We start from the raw sequence: 19,709 nt of genomic DNA on the forward strand, positions 1-19,709 counted from the left end.
GTAGTGAGAGAGCCAGCCTCAGTTGTGATATTATATACAGAATATAAGAATGTAAAGTAGTATACAAAATTAGCTGTTAACTTTATCTTTTCTACCCATATCCTATTCATTTTTTCTATATATACGCTCTATGTATTTGTTTCTGTATTTTTATGACTTTTCCTATCTCTTTATCTGCCTTTGTGTCTGATTCTCATGTTTTTCCTTCTTCTCTCCTTTTAAATGACCAGAACACATTTTAAAAATTATAACATATTTTTAAGATTACTATTACTTGTTTTTACTATTATTGTGTTATTACCTTTTTTTTTAACTATTTGTTTTATTTACTGAAGAAGGTGTTAGGTACCCTAGTCTTGATTTTATAAAAGAATAAAATAGACCATTTTATATTTCTCTTAGGAAAAGAATTAAATTGCTACTTTAATTTTGTGGCCCTCAAAAGGAAAAAAAGAGTTTGCCACTTCAAAGTGAATTAACTATCTTCACGTGCTAAAATACTGTTAAATGTTATGAAGAAATTAAAGAACTAAGATATGAAGAAATTAAAGAACTAGGAAATGGGGGTACAGGGAGAAAGAGATAAATTCTAACCTGATAGGTGTTTCTCTCTGTTCTCACACCAACATTCCACTAGGAAAATATCCTATAGTAAGTTTTCTAGTCCCTAAATGTCATTGAACACCCCACCCCCATCCCCAGCATCTTGTCAGTTCACTTATATTCATGTGTTGTTTGAACTTTACCAGTTTGTGAGCACAGTTTTCAAATAACTACAGAACTAAAAATTAACCTATTATAGAATGGTAACTACAAAAAGTTTCCAATCTAGTAACAAGTTATACAGGCATACCAACCACCTGTTACAAAGTAGTGAAACATTATTATGGGGTCACTTAGATCAATAGAAATAATGTTCAAAAGATAACTGATTAAGCTAAATGACTTTGGAGCAGAGTTTCACAATATATACAAATGAGTTCTGCTTATAATATCCAAATGATATTATAATAAGACTATATTAACATATATTAATATAGTCAAATAATATAGGTCAAAATGTTAGATTGTCAGCTAATGCTTATAAATGAATGAGTTTTTAATTCTAGAGCAAAATTAGGAAATTTGATAAAATTTTTTTACATCTGTAACCTGCTTCATTAATGCAGTCTGAATCAGTACTTAGCTAAGGTTGTGGCATACAATTGGCTAAAATTTGTTTAACTGATACAAATAAATAAGAATTACTCAAATCAATGTAACCTTCAAAAAGTTTTAAAATTTATCTGAAATAGATGCCTAGAACTCATCACTTATGGCTTTAAGATTAACAATCTTATGTAAAGGAAATAAGCATGGTATGCCACTATCTCAAACTTACAAATGAAGGAATGGGGAGATTTATAATCTTGAAGCCTTACCTAATTAATCTCCATTCCAGATATTCCAAAGCTTGTGGGGATTTTCAGCTGACAACGACAGTATCAACACATACCCTCCAACAATCAACCCAGGCAATTATAAGACTTTGAGAAAATCAAAACCAGATCTTCATAAGTAAAAGAAAAGTATCACTGACTTGAACTAACACTTCACATAAGCCATTAAATTTCTATTTAATTCCATAACAATGGAAAATCAATGTTACGCAATTTTTATAAATGTTTGTAATATATTTTAAAATATTTACCTGAGTTACATTAATATTTTGAATTTCGTGGAGAAAAGTAGATGTTAACACTAAAGAATCAAATTATATTCTAAGATTATTAATACATGAGTTTCTCTTCCTATCATTCTTTTTGCCTCCTTAATAAAGAGAACAATTAGATCTATGCCCCAAAAAGATAAAAGAAGAAAAAAAGTACCACACATATGAAAATATTCGTAGCAGCTCTTTTTGTGGTGGCAAAGAACTAGAAACTAAAGGGAATCATTAATTCAATTAACGAACATCAATTTTCAATCAAACATCAATTAAGAAAAGGACAAACAATATACAGTATAGGAATGTAATAGAATACTATCATGACATATGCAATTAAGTGTTTCAAGGAAAGATATGTATGAACTGATGCAGACTGAAAAAAGTAGAACTAGAAGAACAATTTATACAGTAACAATGTTGTAAAAATGAACAACTGTGAAAGAAGTGAAAACTCTGATCTGCCAAACCATACAGTTCCAGAGAACAAAGGATGTTAGAATGCCACTCACCTGCCTGAGAAATGATGGACTCAAAAACATGAGATATACACTTTTTAACATGGCTAATGTGGAAATTTGTATTGCCTGATTCTGCATGTTACTCCATCTCCAAGAGCAGCCATTATAAAAGAGTTGCCCTGCCCACCATTCCAATACCCCCAAGTTCCCCAAAAGGTAGAAGTTGAGTGTTAGAGGATTATCCTAATTCTACATTGGCTTTTTTTCATGTATCTATGGAACCTTAACTTAAAAAATAACTACTTCTACTATCTCTTTCTCCCAGAACTTCCAAATAAGACATAACTATTTAAAGTTAAACTTTTGTTAAAGATAGGATTAAGCTATACATACAATAAGTGTGTTATCTATGTGTATATAAATACATAAACTATGTATAAGTATATACATAAGTACACAATACTTCTAAATTGACTTAGATGGGAAAACAAAAGCTTACATTTTAAAAGATATGAGAATTTCCAACAAAGTACTAAATCTATTTCAGGAAAACACAAAGGTAATGAGCTATCAATTTTTCTTAATTTTGATAGCTATCTTTGTCTTATGTTAACCGAAATGAGAGTATCTTTGCCAAGAAAAATCCAAAAGAGTTCTACCAAGAGTCAGACATGACCAAAACAACTAACAACAACAAACTAAAGTGAATTCCAAATATATACTATGTTAACCAAAGTGAAGCCCAAATACATAATTGCATAATCATGAAATCCTCTTCCTTTCAGTTCATGACTATTCTGAGAGGATTTCAGATGCAAATAACATGCATCAGAATAGGCCATTTTAAATTCTGGCTGTCTTAGCTGGATCTGAGTCACACAGTATCTTCAATTAAGCCTATTTATTATATGCTCCCTCTATGAGCATGGCACTGCGCTTAAACTTGAAACAAGTAAATTACTTCTTTGGATTATATTAAAGCACTATAGAGAACATGTAGAGATTGACTTCCACTTTGAAATTTGGCATCCTGTTTTAAAGTTTAGTAAATATCATTATTATTCTGTTTCCCAGTGAAATGGTGAAAGGTAGATAAGGGTAGATTGCTAATATTAAGTGACTGCTGTCAATTTTATTTGGATTAGTGCCAGAATTTAAAAAAAAAAAAGTGGGAATAAGTTAAATTCCTCATATCCTGCTATTCGGCTGTTTTACAGATAAATGGGTATATAAGAAAGGTAGAAAAAGTAAAGTAGGTTTCAAGTTTACAATCAGACTTTGCATAACTGAAGAAAGAGATTTATTACAATTTACACAGATATATCATCCCATTGCTAGCTCCCATCTGCAAAAGGAGAAATGGGGATTTCCATTTAAAATTCATTTTAATATTTCTTGTTTCAATAAATCCACATACCAATGAATAAGCTAACACTTTAGGGCCATAAAGTAATATTTAATAATTCGCTGCTCCACTCTATTTCATCCTAATGAATTTAAGAAACACCTCTGAAAGTAGATTATTTACAGTAAATAATTCTTACATAAGATGATACTTGCTGAATAAACCTTCCTTTTCTTTACTTCCAGAGGTTAAAAAAAAAAAATCAGAAACATACCCAAGGATAGTACATTCAAATACCACAGTTTCAATATACTTTGGAGAATTTCTATGCAGACTAACAAGAACTAAAAGATAAGGACAAAGGACTTAACTTTAAAGAGAAAAAATATCTACGTGATGTTCCTGTTAAGGTTTAAAACAAAACAAAAACAACTTCTTAATTTTCTGTTCATTTACATAATTAAAAAAAAATCCTTGACATACAAATTGGAATTAAAATTCTGCTGTAAAATCTCAAACTACAAACCAATTAAAATGATTTTTGGATATATACTAGCATGTAATGAGAGGCAGTCTAATGTAATGGATAGCCAGTTGGCCTCAGAACCAGGAAGACCTGGGTTCAAGCAAATGCTTCATGCATATACTGACCTAGGGACTGTGAACAAGCTATTTAATCCTCTCAGTGCTCTAAGCAGTTCAACAAAACCATAAATTATAGAGAAGATACCAACCTCTTCATTGGCAGAGGGAGTTTCCTCATACAGGGAGCTCCCTATACTCATAAAATCACAGGTTTAATTCATATCCCTATCTTACCAAAGTTTAATCAAAATTATGTATATATTTGATGTAGGAGTATATTATATAGCATAAATACATCATATATTTCCAACATTCTTGGATGACGATGGATATGCTTCATACCAAACCTCTAAACTATGGCAAATCAATTTACAACAAAGACCCAAATGTTTCATGTCCTTTTTTTTTCAGTTTAAAAAAAAACTATCTGAAAAGCTTTAGGGTTATAATTGCCATGTATTTATCAATATTGTTATAAAAATCTCAAGTAATTTTAAATTACATCTTAACTAAATGAAAACTGTAAGATGTGAACTCTGGCCTATTGTTTTAATTTTTTTAAATGATAAATAAAATAAGCACTTACAGTAAATATTCTCCTTCCGGTTCGATCAAAAGTTACACAGTATACAGAAGATAAATGTCCAAGAATTCTTTTGTGCATTTTCATGTGCTGATACACTGCAGTAGGTACAAGTCGCTCAAGTCTGTACTTCCCATTCAGTCTCCTTGAAAACAAAGTATCCGCTAACAAGAAAGAGGGGGGGAAAAGATTTCTAAGTAACATCAGGATTTAGTTTTTAGACTACATTTTGATTACACTTACTTAAAAGGAAGTTTTGTATTCATTACTACTTGGTACAAATATTTATAGAATAAGTCTTATTTATATAGACCCTAACTAAAAGTCACTCTAACCACCACACACTTTAAGACACTTTTACATGTTACTTCATTTGCTCTTCATAAAATTCAGATGGGTATTTATTCCACAGATTAAGAAAAAGAATTAAGCGACTTTCTCAATGTTACACAGATTCTCAAAAGATAAAAACCTGGTCTCTAGTCTCAGTTTGTCAGAAACTGTAAGGGATCCTTAGAGATCACTTAGTTAGATACTTGCCCCAAGCTGTGTAACAAATTAGTGGCAGAGTAGGACCAGAACCCAAGTCCAGTCCAAAGGGAAATGATAATTTAGATGTTTTGTCTCAAATAAAGTCATCTGAATGGCTTTAAAATTACTTTCGTCACCAAAACAGAAAAATTATTCTAATTTTCACATTTCATTAAATAGCAGTTCATAGGCTTTAAATTTCACAGGAACAATTATATTCACAAAACCTTCATAGAAGGAAGCTCCAAGAAAAATGTCAAGGAGTTTAATTTTAAAACAATGAAATTGCCAAGTATAAAAATGTATGTTGATTTCATTTAAACTCATCAAATTCTCTATAGAAATTATGCTTCATCATCAGTTACTTATGCTGGTGTGTTCACTACAGTTGTGGTCTTTTTGCAAAAACTTTTCATTAGTATTGCAATGTGATAGACAAGTGGTTCATGAAATACTTCTTGCTTTGGGGCATACAAAAAACCCCACTCTGCCAACTTCTTTCTTTGCCACTCTAAGGACAACCTGTGTGCCATGCTCCTTTAATTACAACTTCCTTCTTTCTTCTAAATATTTTCATCAAGAATATAAAGATGGGTATATGACTCAGCTCCTTCAACAACATGTTCACTCACTGGTCACTGAACAAGGATTTCACATTCAGCGTAACAACAGTCAACTAGAATTTGTTAATGATTCTGAGCACCCTCTGCTGCACTTCCTACAACCCTACCACCAGCAAGTAGCATACGTATGACTGCGGACCCATTTTTTTCCCCCTCTGTTTCATCACTAAAAATAGTTTCATCACCATAAGCCTAGCCTACTGGTGATGTATCTGTCTGTGATTAGTTAGACTGCTCCTCAGAAAATAGACTTGGTCTATCCCTGGGACCAGACTTGAAGCTTTTTCAGCATGGCATAACCGGCCAGATCTTGTACTCCACTGGTATAATCTTCTAGAACCCTAGGTCATACAGCACCACAAAGAATCATCAGAGTAGGAATTCTGTGGAAGATATTTAAAGCATAATATTTGTATTTAAGACTTATAAAATCTCAAGGTTCTTTAGAAGGAAGCCTACAATTTTACATACCATCAACAACCCTAAAAGATATCTACACAGGTTGTGCTTAAAAACTTCCTATCAGAAACCTATTCCATTTCAATGCTAGTCAGATCCAGTTATTAAAGTTATTTCCCATGTTCAAGCAAATCCACTTCCCTGTGACTTCTACTTACTGATATTCTCTCTGCCTTTTGAGATAAGCATATAACTTTTTCCACCTTCCACACAGTTTGTCAAATATCTTATGGTCTCTCTATCTCAAAAACCTCGTTCCTTCAGATCTCAAGTCTTAATTCACACAACAGTGGTAAAACCTGATTTTTCAAACAACAGAGGTCTTATCAGAAAACTTAGCTTTGGCAATGTCAAATGCAATATAGTCTTTGGCAGAAAAAAAAAATCCTGCAGACAGACTGTGCTGTGGCTTCCACTATGCTTCAAAACCATGCATAGATAAGTATTAATTTATTGATACATAAAAGCATCAATAAATCAACTGGTGTGGCTATGTGCTTTGATCAATTTGATCAGTAGTATGAGTTTATGACATCATCCCTACCCTGAAGAAGCTTACAATCTTGTTGAGAAAGGAAAAATTACCCATGATACAAACACAGAATATTTCTTCAGTCTTTCAATGATCTGTGGTATCAACTTGGATACTTTCATATATAGAGACTGTAACCTCTCCAGTTTGGTTGACAGCTACAAAATGTAGAATGCAAGACAAAAATGAAATCAGGTACTAAACTGGTGGTCAAGGCTATAAATGCCATAATTTTGCTAAGGCAAAGTTAACGTAGGCTAAATATTTGAAGAAGGTTAAATGGAGACAGGTTGGTAGGGGGAAGAATAAAAGTAAGGAGATAATAAAAGAAACAAACTGACTGGAAAAGAGGATTTATGATAGGAAGTGCGAGGGAAAAAGGTTGCACTGTTAACACACAGACTTAAAATAATTAACTAATAAATGTAGACTACAGGCAATGGTTTAAGATCTTGATAAGGGTAACACCATGAAAATCACAGTAACATTTCACTTGGATTGGCCTGGAAGAAAAGCATAAAGGTTGAGAAATATACAAAGGCCCAACTCAAACTAAAAAAGATTCATTACCTGTTCTCTACTAATTTTTTCCCTCTCAACATTTTTTAAACCCTTTTTATCTTCCTTTTCCTCAACAATGAATGTATTTATTAAACCCTCAGACCTCCTTGATGGAGTATCCATTATTATTATTGTTATTACTCCAGTCTTCACTAATCTCCAATTCCTTTAACACATAAAAGGTTCTCTTTGTCAAAAACTCATTTAATATTTTTGCAATAACTACCTCTATAAAAACAATCAAATTGCTTTGTGATTGGCCATGACTGAAAAAAAGTATAAAGCCCGTCTGCTCGAAAAGATGCCTTTTTAAAAATCTATCTATGAAAAGAAATGAATTTATCAAGCTAAGAAGGAATAATTAGCTAGGCAAGGGAAAGTGTTGGTATCTTGGAGTAGATGTTTACAAAGACATTCTAAAACAGAATGGATCCATCAGATGTACTCTCATTATGAAATTTCCTTTAAAAACAAAAACAAAACTAATCTACATTTGCAATACACTACATGACCAATATGATAATTTAAAAATAACTTCTTTTCCCAAACAAATCTATTATTACCAATTTGATTCCTTACACAAATTCAAACACAGCTCCTAATCCCAACAAATAACACAGATCAATAAATGTTATACAAAATCCAAATAAAATAAAATCAAGCTCACTAATTTAAGCAATTAAATTATATTTTCCCCACTAAACTAGGAATCTTTAACCTGGGGTCTAACGGACTGTGGAATTCAGGGATTCCATGAATCTGGATACCAAAAAAAAAAAAAAATTACATCTTTATTTTCACTATCATTGAACTGCAATTTAGCACTTTCTTCAATTATGAATGGGGACAACAAACATTATTCTGAGGAGGGAATCATATGCTTCACCAGACTGGCAAAGGACACATGACACAAAAACAGGCTACGGTTCCCTACCTGAAATGATCTTGCATTTTTGAAGGGTAGATATACTTATTTTCTGTCTTGGAAATGGACGGATCATTTATTTATTTATTTATTTTTGCTTCACATCTGTGATTTCGTTAGGGTTTATGGCAGAGAAACTCATCTCACAATGTACAACACATCTGTAGACTGCAATTTTAGAAACTTACTAGAAGCAATGAGAGTAACTTGCCCAAAATCAAACAGCTACTATATCAGAGGTAGCCCTTGAGTCTAGTTCTCCTAGACTCCAAATATAGCTTACAACAGAAACAGTATTCAAACTCAGTGAGGTTAGGTAATTCACTTAACCTCTGTGGGTCTCAGTTTTCTCATGTGAAAATGAGGTACCTGGACTAGATGAACTCTAATGATCTAATCCAGTTCTAACCTAAAATCCTATGATGAAGGCCTTTTAATCTCAATCCACTAGATCATGCTGACTATAACATTATTATTCTCATTAAAAAAAATGAAGATGTAACTAGCCACAAAAAAAATGTTAGTGAAATGTTATGTTAATGGAAACATATTCAAGTGATTCTTGGATTATTCAAGAAAAGTAACTAAACTGCTCAGACCCTTTAACCCACTCATCCCATTACTACATGTATATGTATAGGTACAGATTATATATGTGTGTATATGTAGATACACACATATATGAAGATTACATATAAATGTGTACATGCATACATATATACACATATGCCCTAAGTTTAAAAAAAACTCCATGCAGTTAAATATTCATAATAGCATTTGAGGGGGAAGTCAAAAAACTACAAACAGTGAGTTTCCATAATTTGGAAAGGGGATGAACCAATTGTGGTTTCTAATGCAAGGGAATACAACTGCACTGTATGAAATATAAAATGTGAGGAATTCAGAGAAAAATGGGGAGACTTGTGTGAATTAATAAAGCACTTACTGTGTGCCAGGCACTGTGCTAAATGCTTTACAAATATTATGTGGAACCAGAAGGGAAAATAGATATTACTATAATAATGTGAACTAAAAAATACTGAAAGACAACTGTAATGAGATAATTGCAATGATCAATTTTGATTATAAAGAAGAGAGGATAAAAACACACTTTCTTCCTCTTAACAGACATGTAGAATTCTTAGCTCATTTCAAAGTTCCACTCAAAGAAGCCCATTCTGATCCCTCCAGTTGTTAGTGATTTCTACTAGGAAATATATTTTGTATTTTAGAGTAAGCTCATTTAGGGCCAGAATTGTTTTAGTTATATACCACAGTGCTTGGCACATAATAAGTACATAATAAATGTTTCAATGAATGTATTTACAGTTTTCAAAGACTTTAGAGATCCATTTCTAGGGCTCATTTTGCAGGTGAAGAAACAGAAAGCCCCAAAGGTTAAATGCTTTGCAATTTCTGTCTCTTACATAAGAATTCTTATGGAATCGAAACTTTTCTGCAGGGATTTTTCTCTTCAAGTTCTGTATTTTGACTGCCTACTCCCCTTAACTTCTTTCTTAGTGCAACTAGACAGGAGTCTTCTTTAGCACTAGAAGAAAACTATTAGTCTCTCCTCTTTTCCCCCTCGACAATGCTAAGAAGTCAAGGAGTTAACTTTTATCACCACAGAATCATATGTAACTAAGTCATATGAATGACCTACTTTAACGTTCCAAAATATCAGTTTCTATATCAGTTTATCTATTCAATTACAATTCTTACAATTGTTCTCAATTAAGGACAATAAATTAAAATGGCTACTTGTATAATGTAAAATTCTGATTTAGGGCTATGCAGGACTCCACTAAGAAACAGAGGTTCCTCAGTCTGAGATGGTACTCAAGTTCACCTGAGCACTATAGTCAGTGTTGTCTCTAGGGTCCCAATTTTTTTTTCCTGAATAAGGCTATTGCTCAGTTTAAAGTAAGTAAATTACCTGGTTGTTCTGAGATATAATTCAACTTCTAACTAAGAAGAACAGTTTCTCCCACAAAAATTTATTCTAAAAATATTTTCAAATCATTTTACTTATAGAAATAATGCTTTCTGCAAAAATTCTGGTAAAAAGAAATGTATCAAACTTGGTTCAAAAACACAACACAATACATAATGTAATTAATAGTTGCTTTTGAACTAATTTAAAATGCTCTTTTGCTAGTCTTAAAGCACTTAATTTTTTAAAAAGTTTTTGTGCCTTTTGTTAGATCACTGTTTCTGAATAAACATTTTCCCCTTTGCTTCTTCAGTAAACCTCCCCTTGTAACTATGGTTAAAAAAAAAAAAAAAAAAACAGTGCAACAAACCAACCAAGACACTGCCTTTGCCTGAAATTAAATGCAACTTTCCATACCCATAAGTCCCTACCTCTCCAATGAAAGTAGGCAGACCATGCTCACTTTTTTTGGGGAAAAGTTTTTGGTTTTTGTTTCTTTGTTTTTGGTGAAGCAATTGGGGTTAAGTGACTTGCCCAGAGTCACGCAGTTAGTGAGTGTTCCGTGTCTGAGGACGGATTTGAACTCAGGTCCTCCTGACTCCAGGCCAGGTGCTCTGTCACTATTTCCTGGGCGCCACCTAGCCTCCCAGGAAAAAGTTTTAATGGAATTTGAAATGTTTCCAACTTCCAAATGACATCTCTTCCACATGAAAATCCAATTGTGTCGTTTATCAACTTCTTGAGTACTAGAACAAACAATATACTGCTCACTCCTCACTGCTTATTCATATAAAATTCTGTGGCTCCCAGAAATTTAAAGAGAAACAAAAAAATGGAGAGTGAAGTTAAATAATGGGAATAGTAAATACTTAGGTTATCTTTGTTTTTCTCCTTCTAGCACTTTCCCTTTTGGTCCATATATAAAAAAAATACGGAGGGAAAATATAAGCATCTTAAGACCTGAAGAAGCTAGAGATTTTAAAATGACCAAATTTTAAAGGATTATGTTTATGCCACATAGCTCTATTTTAATATCATAACACATTTTCACCTAAGTTCTTAATGGTAGGTCAATGCTGTTAAAAAATGATTGGTAATTTCTTTTATAGTCTGAAACTGTCAGTTATTGGATTAAATTTGAGATTTTTTTAGCCCAAGCATATTTTGCCCACTCACCTTCAAAAAATATTACTAATAAGGGTCATTAAGTTATCTACTAAAATCAGACAATATTCATTTTCTTAGTTCTTGGACAGAGTATTTCCCAATGTAGAAGCAGCCAACTCAATTTCTCTCCATTAATTAAGAGCAGAGGAATTATAATTATACAGATTACAAAGTATTAGGCATAATATAACTGGATATATGGCTTTTAAAATAAATTTTATTCAGTGGAAGGGAAAGCTATCTGCATAACTACAGGAGGTACCCAGGTGGAATACTGAGACTTCTAGATATGGAATCAGGAAAACCTAAGTATAAATCTGGCCTCAGACACTAGCTATGTGACCCTGGACAAGTCATTTAACTTCTGTTTTCTCATCTGAAAAATAAAGATGATGACAACAGCACCTACCTCTCAGGGTTCTTGTGAGGATATAACTTGCAAAACACTTGCTATATAAATGCTACTTCTCTTGGCAATGTGTGTGGGGAAATAAGCTTTAGTTGAGGGGTTGTTCCCATTCGGAACATGACCAAAGGTAAAGAGAATTCCTGAACAAGAAAAATAATGGAAAAAGCAAAAGGGAAAAGAGTATGCTTATTTATACTAGCACACAGAACCCTGAAAGTCTCTAAGGTCATAACTATTGTCAGTTTTAGCTGGAATTTTTTTTTTAATTTTTTATTAATTTATTTTGATTTATCAATAATCACTTCCATATGCTTTTGAGTTTAAAATTTCTCTCCCCCTTCCTCCCCACCACACTCCCCAAGACGGCACACAATCTGATATAGGCTATACATTTACATTCATATTAAACATATTTTCACATTAGTGATGTTGTAAGTAGAAATTAAAACCAATAGGAGGAACCATCAGAAAGAGGAAACAAAACTCAACAGAAGAGAAAAAAAATAACAATTCGGCTTCCATAGTTCTTTCTTTGGGTGTGTATAGCATTTTCCATCACAAGGCCTCTGGAGATGTCTTAGATCCTTGTACTGCCAGGAAGGGTTAAGTTTATCAATATTAGTCATCACACAACGTGGCTGTGTTCTCTTGGTTCTGCTCACTTCACTCAGCATCAGACCATACAAGTCTTTCCAGGTTTTTCTGAAGTCAGCCTGTTCATAATTTCTTACAGCACAATAGTATTCCATCACATTCATATACCACAACTTGCTCAGCCATTCCCCAATTGATGGGCATCCTCTCAATTTCCAATTCTTTGCCACCACAAAAAGAGCTGCTATGAATATTTTTGTACATGTAGGTCCTTTTCCCATTTGTGTGACACCCCTTTGGGATATAGCCCTAGCAGTGCTATTGCTGGGTTAAAAGGTATGCACATTTTTATAGCCCTTTGGGCATAGTTCCAAATTGCTCTCCAAAATAGTTGGATCATTTCACAACTCCACCAACAATGCATTAGTGCTCCAATTTTGCCACATCTTTCCCAACATTTATCACTTTCCTGTTTTGTTTTGTCATGTTGGCCATTCTGATAGGTGTGATGTGATACCTCAGAGTTGTTTTGATTTGCATTTCTCTAATCAATAGTGATTTAGAGCATTTTTTCGTATGACTATAGATGGCTTTAATTTCTTCATCTGACAACTGTCTGTTCATATCCTTTGACCACTTACCAATTGGGGAATGGCTTGTACTCTTATAAATTTGACTTAATTCTCTATATATTTTAGAAATGAGGCCCTTATCAGAGAGACTGGTTGTAAAAATTCTAATTAGTGTCCAATAGAGCATACAGAGGGCACAGATCTGTGAATTAAAGATACAGCTACAAACATGAAGACTGAGTTAATATCTCATTTGTAGAATTATACTTCTGCCTCACAAATGGACAAATCTACAGATGTTGCTAGACTTGCTGCATTGCTTTATTTGTGTACTATCAGAACCAATTAATCCTCAAAGATCTTTTATGTGATTAATTGTCAACAAACACAAATGGTGCTGAAATATTCCAAATGTTGAGTAACTATCTTGAATCTTAAGGTTTATCTACGAATAATTATTAACATTTGCATCAATGGTGCAAAATCAATGGTGAGTAAAACTGCTAACACCTTAGCAAGGATCAAGGCAATGCTACTAAACTGTACAAGTAGTCATTTTATTCTTTAGTGACATATGCTCACAGTTAAAAAAAAATGTGAGCATCATTTAAGAATATACTTAATAAAGTAAGTTATTAATTTTATTAAATCTAAACCCTTAAGTACATGTCTTCTCAATAGCCTGATTAAATGAGAAATATGCATAAAGCACATCTACAACAGTTGTCTTGAAGAAAAGTACATATACACTTGTTTGAGGTGCAAGATGAACTACATATTTTTTCACAATTATTTGAAAAAGCTATTAAAATATTCTACCTTATCACTGTGAGGCCAGATTTTCTTCAAATACATCAAACGTAACACATCACAACAGTTTGAATGCAGAGATATAAGGATCCAGCTGTCATGCCACTCTTGTCACTTACTTTTTTTTGAAACCATAATTATTTTTCACTAAAAATGTTATTTAACATGTAATGGGTCTGTTATCATTTTTAAATGAATTAAGGTTTTTTAAATTGATCAGTTTTTATTTCTAATATGGTAAATAAATATGGACAAATAATAATGTATGTAAACAAAAGTTCTTTGGGGCCTCAATAATTTCTTAGTGTGTAAAAGGAGTCCTGAGACCAAAAAGTTAGAGACCTCCTGCATTAAAGAAAATGAAGAATTAAGTGGAATACTCCTAGGTGTTTATGCCAGGGTAAAAAAGAATAAGAAAACCTAGTCAGTCACTTGGCAAACAGGTACCCAAATTATTGCTGCAAAGAAACTGTATTTACTGATAAAATAAATAAGATAAAAGGGCTGAATTAATAGGAATCTAGGCTTTTGCACAGTCAGACCGAGTACTACCCCTCTTTGCTTCCTTCTCAGTTGTCAGGGACCCTTGTATCTCGTGACAAAGTACTGAACTGCTCCTACCAATAGTAATTTCTTTTGCTAATGTTATTGCATTTCTCTATTTGTCATTAGTCATTAAAAGTTAATTAAGGTTTCACTCTACAAGGTAAATTCTATTTGTAGGATTCTACTATACAAGCAACCAGAGTGTATTAGGGATGGAGAGGTAGAAGGAAGAAGAGTTGTGGGAAGACTGATCCAAAGAGTAGATAGCCATAAAGAGGGTAGACTATGGCTAGGAATATGTCTAGTCAACAACACTAACTAGCTTTGAACTTGCATGATTATAATTTTAAGAAACAGGTACTAAAAAAAAAAAATCAAACCAAAATCAGGTTAATTTTTAAAATAATATGTTCCATTAACCTACTCCAGGTAGATAGCATATATACTTATTATAAAATAAGCAGCTCAACAGTTAAGATTTTTCATTATACTAAAGATATCAGATACTTAATGTTAACAGACAGCTAACCAAACCTGCAAATTAGCTAAGTTCCCAGACAAGGAGAGAGCCTGTAAGAAAAATCAGCTAACAAGACTAAAAGTAACACTTCTAATTTCTTTAAAAATTTAAGATAACTTAACTCACATTCAGAAATCTCAGTATAAATGGATGTTAACAAAAGTTTAAAATTTTTATTTCCTTAATAACAGCTAATTACATAAAGAAGAAATACAAAGCATTTTCTATAGATTCTAGTATTGCCATAAATTCAAAACAAACATTAATATTCTCTTTTTTAACAGCAATGTTAAAAGTTTTAATGTTATTCAAAATGTTCTATTATGCTGAATATAAAAATCAATTAGGGCACATTGAAATTATAATGCATTAAAAATACTATCTGTTCATGATTAAAGAATCCAACTTATATAATTCAGTGCTAATAATCTTTATTATTTGGAAAGGTATTATTCACAACATAATGACCCTAACAACATTGTCTAGGTAAAGACCTTACTACTAACTACACTAAAGGTCTTCAGTATTTCTTAGGATGATCACTCTCTACGTAAGCACCTCCAACCTTCATACGTACTGTCTAATCTTTGCTTCTTTTGATACCAAAGCTTAGCCCACGGAGATTATAAATCAAATTAATCCACTAGCTAGAATTTTCAAATTCATACAATTTCTTTTAGTACTCTTGTTTTTATACTTTAGAAAGCAATCAATCAATAAGCATTTATTAAGCACCTATTATGTACCAGGCATTGTTTTAGATAGATAATGAATCAAACAAATAGTACTTTGAAGAAGCTTCCATTCTAATAACAAGAGGTATGCCAACTAAACCAGCAAAAAAATCAGATTCACTTATCCTTTCTATACAGGTCTATTTTTTAACTAAATTCATTTTAAAAAAACAATTATTACAATCTGTTGTATAACACATGACAACCTCAATTAACTACAGCTAGGTCCCCATCACTGCAAACAATTAACCTTGCCTGTGAAGTAGCCACATGTATTTGAATTTGCACTATTTGAAGTTATAAGTATGTAAAATGTTTACTGATTCTACCAAAGGAAACATATAGTATAAATTCAAATAATGCAACCATTTCATGAGATTCCCTATTTGCGTTAATTGGAACTGAGTTGTATTTATAAATTACATAGGTGTAAAATAAACCAGTCTATAATTTCAGGAAAGACTACATAGAAGCAAAAAAAAAATAAAAGTACTTATTAAAGTACACCCTCTTGAAATGTTAAAGACGTACGTCATCCTGCAAACATTTTTATTAATAATATACTGGAAGAATTTATTTACAAATTTTCAAAAACTCTATTTGGTTCCAAAACTCTAGTTAAACTTATGTACAATTACTAATGCCACTCTCTATAATCCTCAAAGAAACAACACCATGTTTTAAGTCTCCTAATTTGCTCTTTGTTCTTCCTAAAGATATGTTTATTTTTATGGCTCTTTAAATTTCATGCTACAGTTCAATGACCATGTCTCTTTTTCACTCAATCCATTTGAAAAGCTTTTATTAGACTAAAGTAATATGTTAATAAACATACATGAAACAAATTTTTATAGCAGGGATACTATTAGGTGACAAAATTTCTCTATCATGCTGACCACATTCATTTGATTCATTCCTAGAATGAAATGCTTCATCAGTATACCCTATTAGAAATATCTAACAAGGAGAGAGTTCAGTACTCAGAAAAATGTGATCAAGTCCAAACCAAATTTTCTAGGTCAAAGGAATCTGTATTTGAAAAATATCTACAAGGATACGTACTCACAGAATGAAGTTTCAACATAATTAAAACTACTGGGAACAGAGCAAACAAATTCAACTTAACATGAGATTTTGTAGCAGTTACAAGTATAAGATAGGAGAGACCTGGCTAGACAATAGTTCACATAAAAGAGATCTAGAAATTTTTACTGCAAGCTTCAGGATTCAAACATGACATGACAATATCTTTGCAGTATTACACAGTCTGAAATGGAGACTATCACACTGCTAATTCATTTTCTGTTCAAATATATTGGAACACAAGTATCAAATTAAATATATGATTACAAAAGTTCACCATATTCCTAAATAGGTTCTTGTTTTCAGGTAACTTTTTTTATTTTACAACAAAAACCCAAGGATAAATAGAACTTAGCACAAAAAAACTTGCAAGCAAATTTTTCAAAAATACAACTCTATATATCAAAAAATGCTTGTTTTCTTTAGTTAATAGGAATTTTCTATCAATACTTAGCTAAAAAGTATAAATTTTAAAGAGCAGACTGTGATTTACTACAAATCATTTAATTCCTCTAAATTCCAGAACCCATACATGATTTCACTGGTGCAAAGAAATTCCTGGTGAGGGAAACTTCCTCTATGCAGATCAGATATTCTTCCGTACCTTACGTCTTAGAGATTTGCCTAGAGCACTGAGAGATCACAGGATCATAAATCTAGAGCTAGATAAGGAAAAAGAGGTCCAAAGAAGCTAGGAGACTTGCTCAGGGTCACATGATATATACATACATACATACATACACATACAGATATCTACATATAGATACAGATACAGACACATATATACATACACATATACCACATATACGTGTGTATATAATATATATCGTGTGTGTGTGTATGTGTATCAGAAGCAAAAACAGAAACCAGGTTTTCCTGACTCTGAGGCCAATGTAGTTCACTACTCCAAGCTGTCTCTCAATTACAACTCTTTACATTCTAAAAGACATACATCCCCAAGTAAAAATATCTTAAATCAGTACAAATATAGGTATGTAAAGATGACAATACGTAAGCATGATGTAGGATTTCTGATTTTTTTTGTTTTTTTTTTTTTTTGAGGGGGGCAGGGCAGGGGGAATTAGGGGAGGGAGAAGGCTTTGTCCAAGTTGGTCAACACCTGCAATTTCACTGGTATAGTAAACTTCCTATGACGAAACTTTATCAATGCTGACCAACAACTATTCTACAATTTAAGTGCCATCATAAGAATGCTGCCAAGAGTACTTAAGAAGTTAAACTATTTGCCTGCAATCATAGTCAGTAGGTGCCAAATACTGGGCTTGTACCCCAATTTTCTTGACTCTGAAGCTATCTTCTAATGCCACACTGCCTTTCAATATTTAATTTTTGTAAAAGAGGGTCTATCAGGTTTTGATATTTTGACAGAGTCCTACAATAAAATGAAAACTAAACAGAACTTTTAAAGACTCCCAAATTTGAAATATAATATAGCTTTTCAACATTAAAAAAAAAAAACTGGTTAATGTTGGAAACTATCATTTGTCCTTGCAACTATCTCCCTAAAATTCTAAGCATGCTCTCCTTAAATAAGTAACTTCTTTCTTCTTTGCTTTGCAGACGTGGGGGCACTAAGGATATAAAACACTATAGACATCATTTTTGCAATGTATTCATTAATTTCACTGAATTGGCTTTTCTTTTTTATTCTTTGTGATAAGGGATAGCTCTCTGGGAGGAGGCATAGGGTGATACACTGGGAAATACTGGTGATATAAAAACAATTTATCAATAAAAATGTATTAAAAGAAAACCATACCACCAATATTTTGTTTTCCTGGTCTCAAGAAAGTACTACTTGAGGAAGTGTTCAAAGTTCTAATTCCAAATGAAAAATTTTAAATATCCTATAAGAAATTTAAAGCAGAAACAAACAAAAACCAAAAGCCTAAAGAAAATACTTAATCTTTTGTTTCACTATGAAACATATAAAGGTAGAAAACCAAGAGACTATGTCATGAAAATGAAAGGAACAGAGTATCAAAAAGGAAGAAATGATCAACATTAGCAATTGCTGTAGAAAAAAAGAGGAATGAAAAGGCACCATCGGACCTGACAATTAAGCAATCAGGGACACAAAGAGAGACCAGTCTCAGCACTGTTGTTCATTTTTCAGTCATGTCCAACTCTTTGTACGCCCATTTGGGGTTTTCTTGGCAAATATACTGGAGTGGTTTGCCATTTCCTTCTCCAGCTCATATTACAGATGAAAAAACTGAGGCAAAGAGGGTGAAACGACTTGCCCAGGGTTACAGTAAGTGTCTGAGGCTAGATTTGAACTCAGGTATTTGTGACTCCAGGCCTGACACCACACAGCTTCCTGGACAAAAGAAAGATTTCAGAAGACTAAGAAATGATGGTTTCCCTTTGGTGGAAGAAAACCAGAACATAGCAAGATTGAAGGATTAGAAGATAGCAAGACTGAAGATGAGCAGTATTAAAAAGAAGGTAAAAAATAACAAACAAACCAAAAAAAAAAACCAAGCAGTACTTCAGAAGGAAAAGAACAGCCAGCGGATTAGCAAGAAAAGGGTAATAACAAAGGAGATACTAGCTGGAGAGGTACTGGACAGGGTAAGGGGTGGGGGGAGTGACAACAGAGATTTATGGAGACAGACAGAATGATGCCAATGGGATTATGTGTTAGTGCATATCAGTGGCCATAATCCAGGTCTCCTGTATACAGAATACAGTGCATTTTCAACTGTTGTTTACTGGTAAGAGTAGGTAAAAGATCAGGTTACTAAAAGAAATTAGCAGAGAAAGGTAGAAGGTACCATTAGTGCCTAAAGCAGATGACTGAGAGTTGATACATACTTGAGAGGAAAACACAGAGATTAGGTGGGCTAAATGAAGAGTTAAGCAGACAAAATGGGGATGATCCAATTTTCCAGGCAAAAAAACCATTGGATGGTATCTCAAAATTCATTAAAATATGTAGGTGATTAGATTTATAAGGTTAGATCTTTGATGAAAATTAGTGTAGGTACTCTTTCCACCAATGCAGATT

General features: G+C 32.8%; 1 protein-coding gene across 3 annotated transcripts in view; it reads right to left on the reverse strand.

The window, feature by feature from the left end:
* PHIP (pleckstrin homology domain interacting protein) overlaps window positions 1-19,709 on the reverse strand; it is a 193,057-nt gene that overhangs the window by 147,073 nt on the left and 26,275 nt on the right. For all 3 annotated transcript variants that reach the window (XM_027854734.1, XM_027854725.1, XM_027854741.1), the window contains exon 7: window positions 4,683-4,843. In XM_027854734.1, coding sequence (XP_027710535.1) covers window positions 4,683-4,843 — 161 coding nt within the window. The remainder of the gene's footprint in view (window positions 1-4,682; window positions 4,844-19,709) is intronic.

This window comes from Vombatus ursinus, unplaced genomic scaffold (genome assembly GCF_900497805.2).
Source record: "Vombatus ursinus unplaced genomic scaffold, bare-nosed wombat genome assembly UNPS02000582.1, whole genome shotgun sequence".
Classification (NCBI taxonomy): domain Eukaryota; kingdom Metazoa; phylum Chordata; class Mammalia; order Diprotodontia; family Vombatidae; genus Vombatus; species Vombatus ursinus.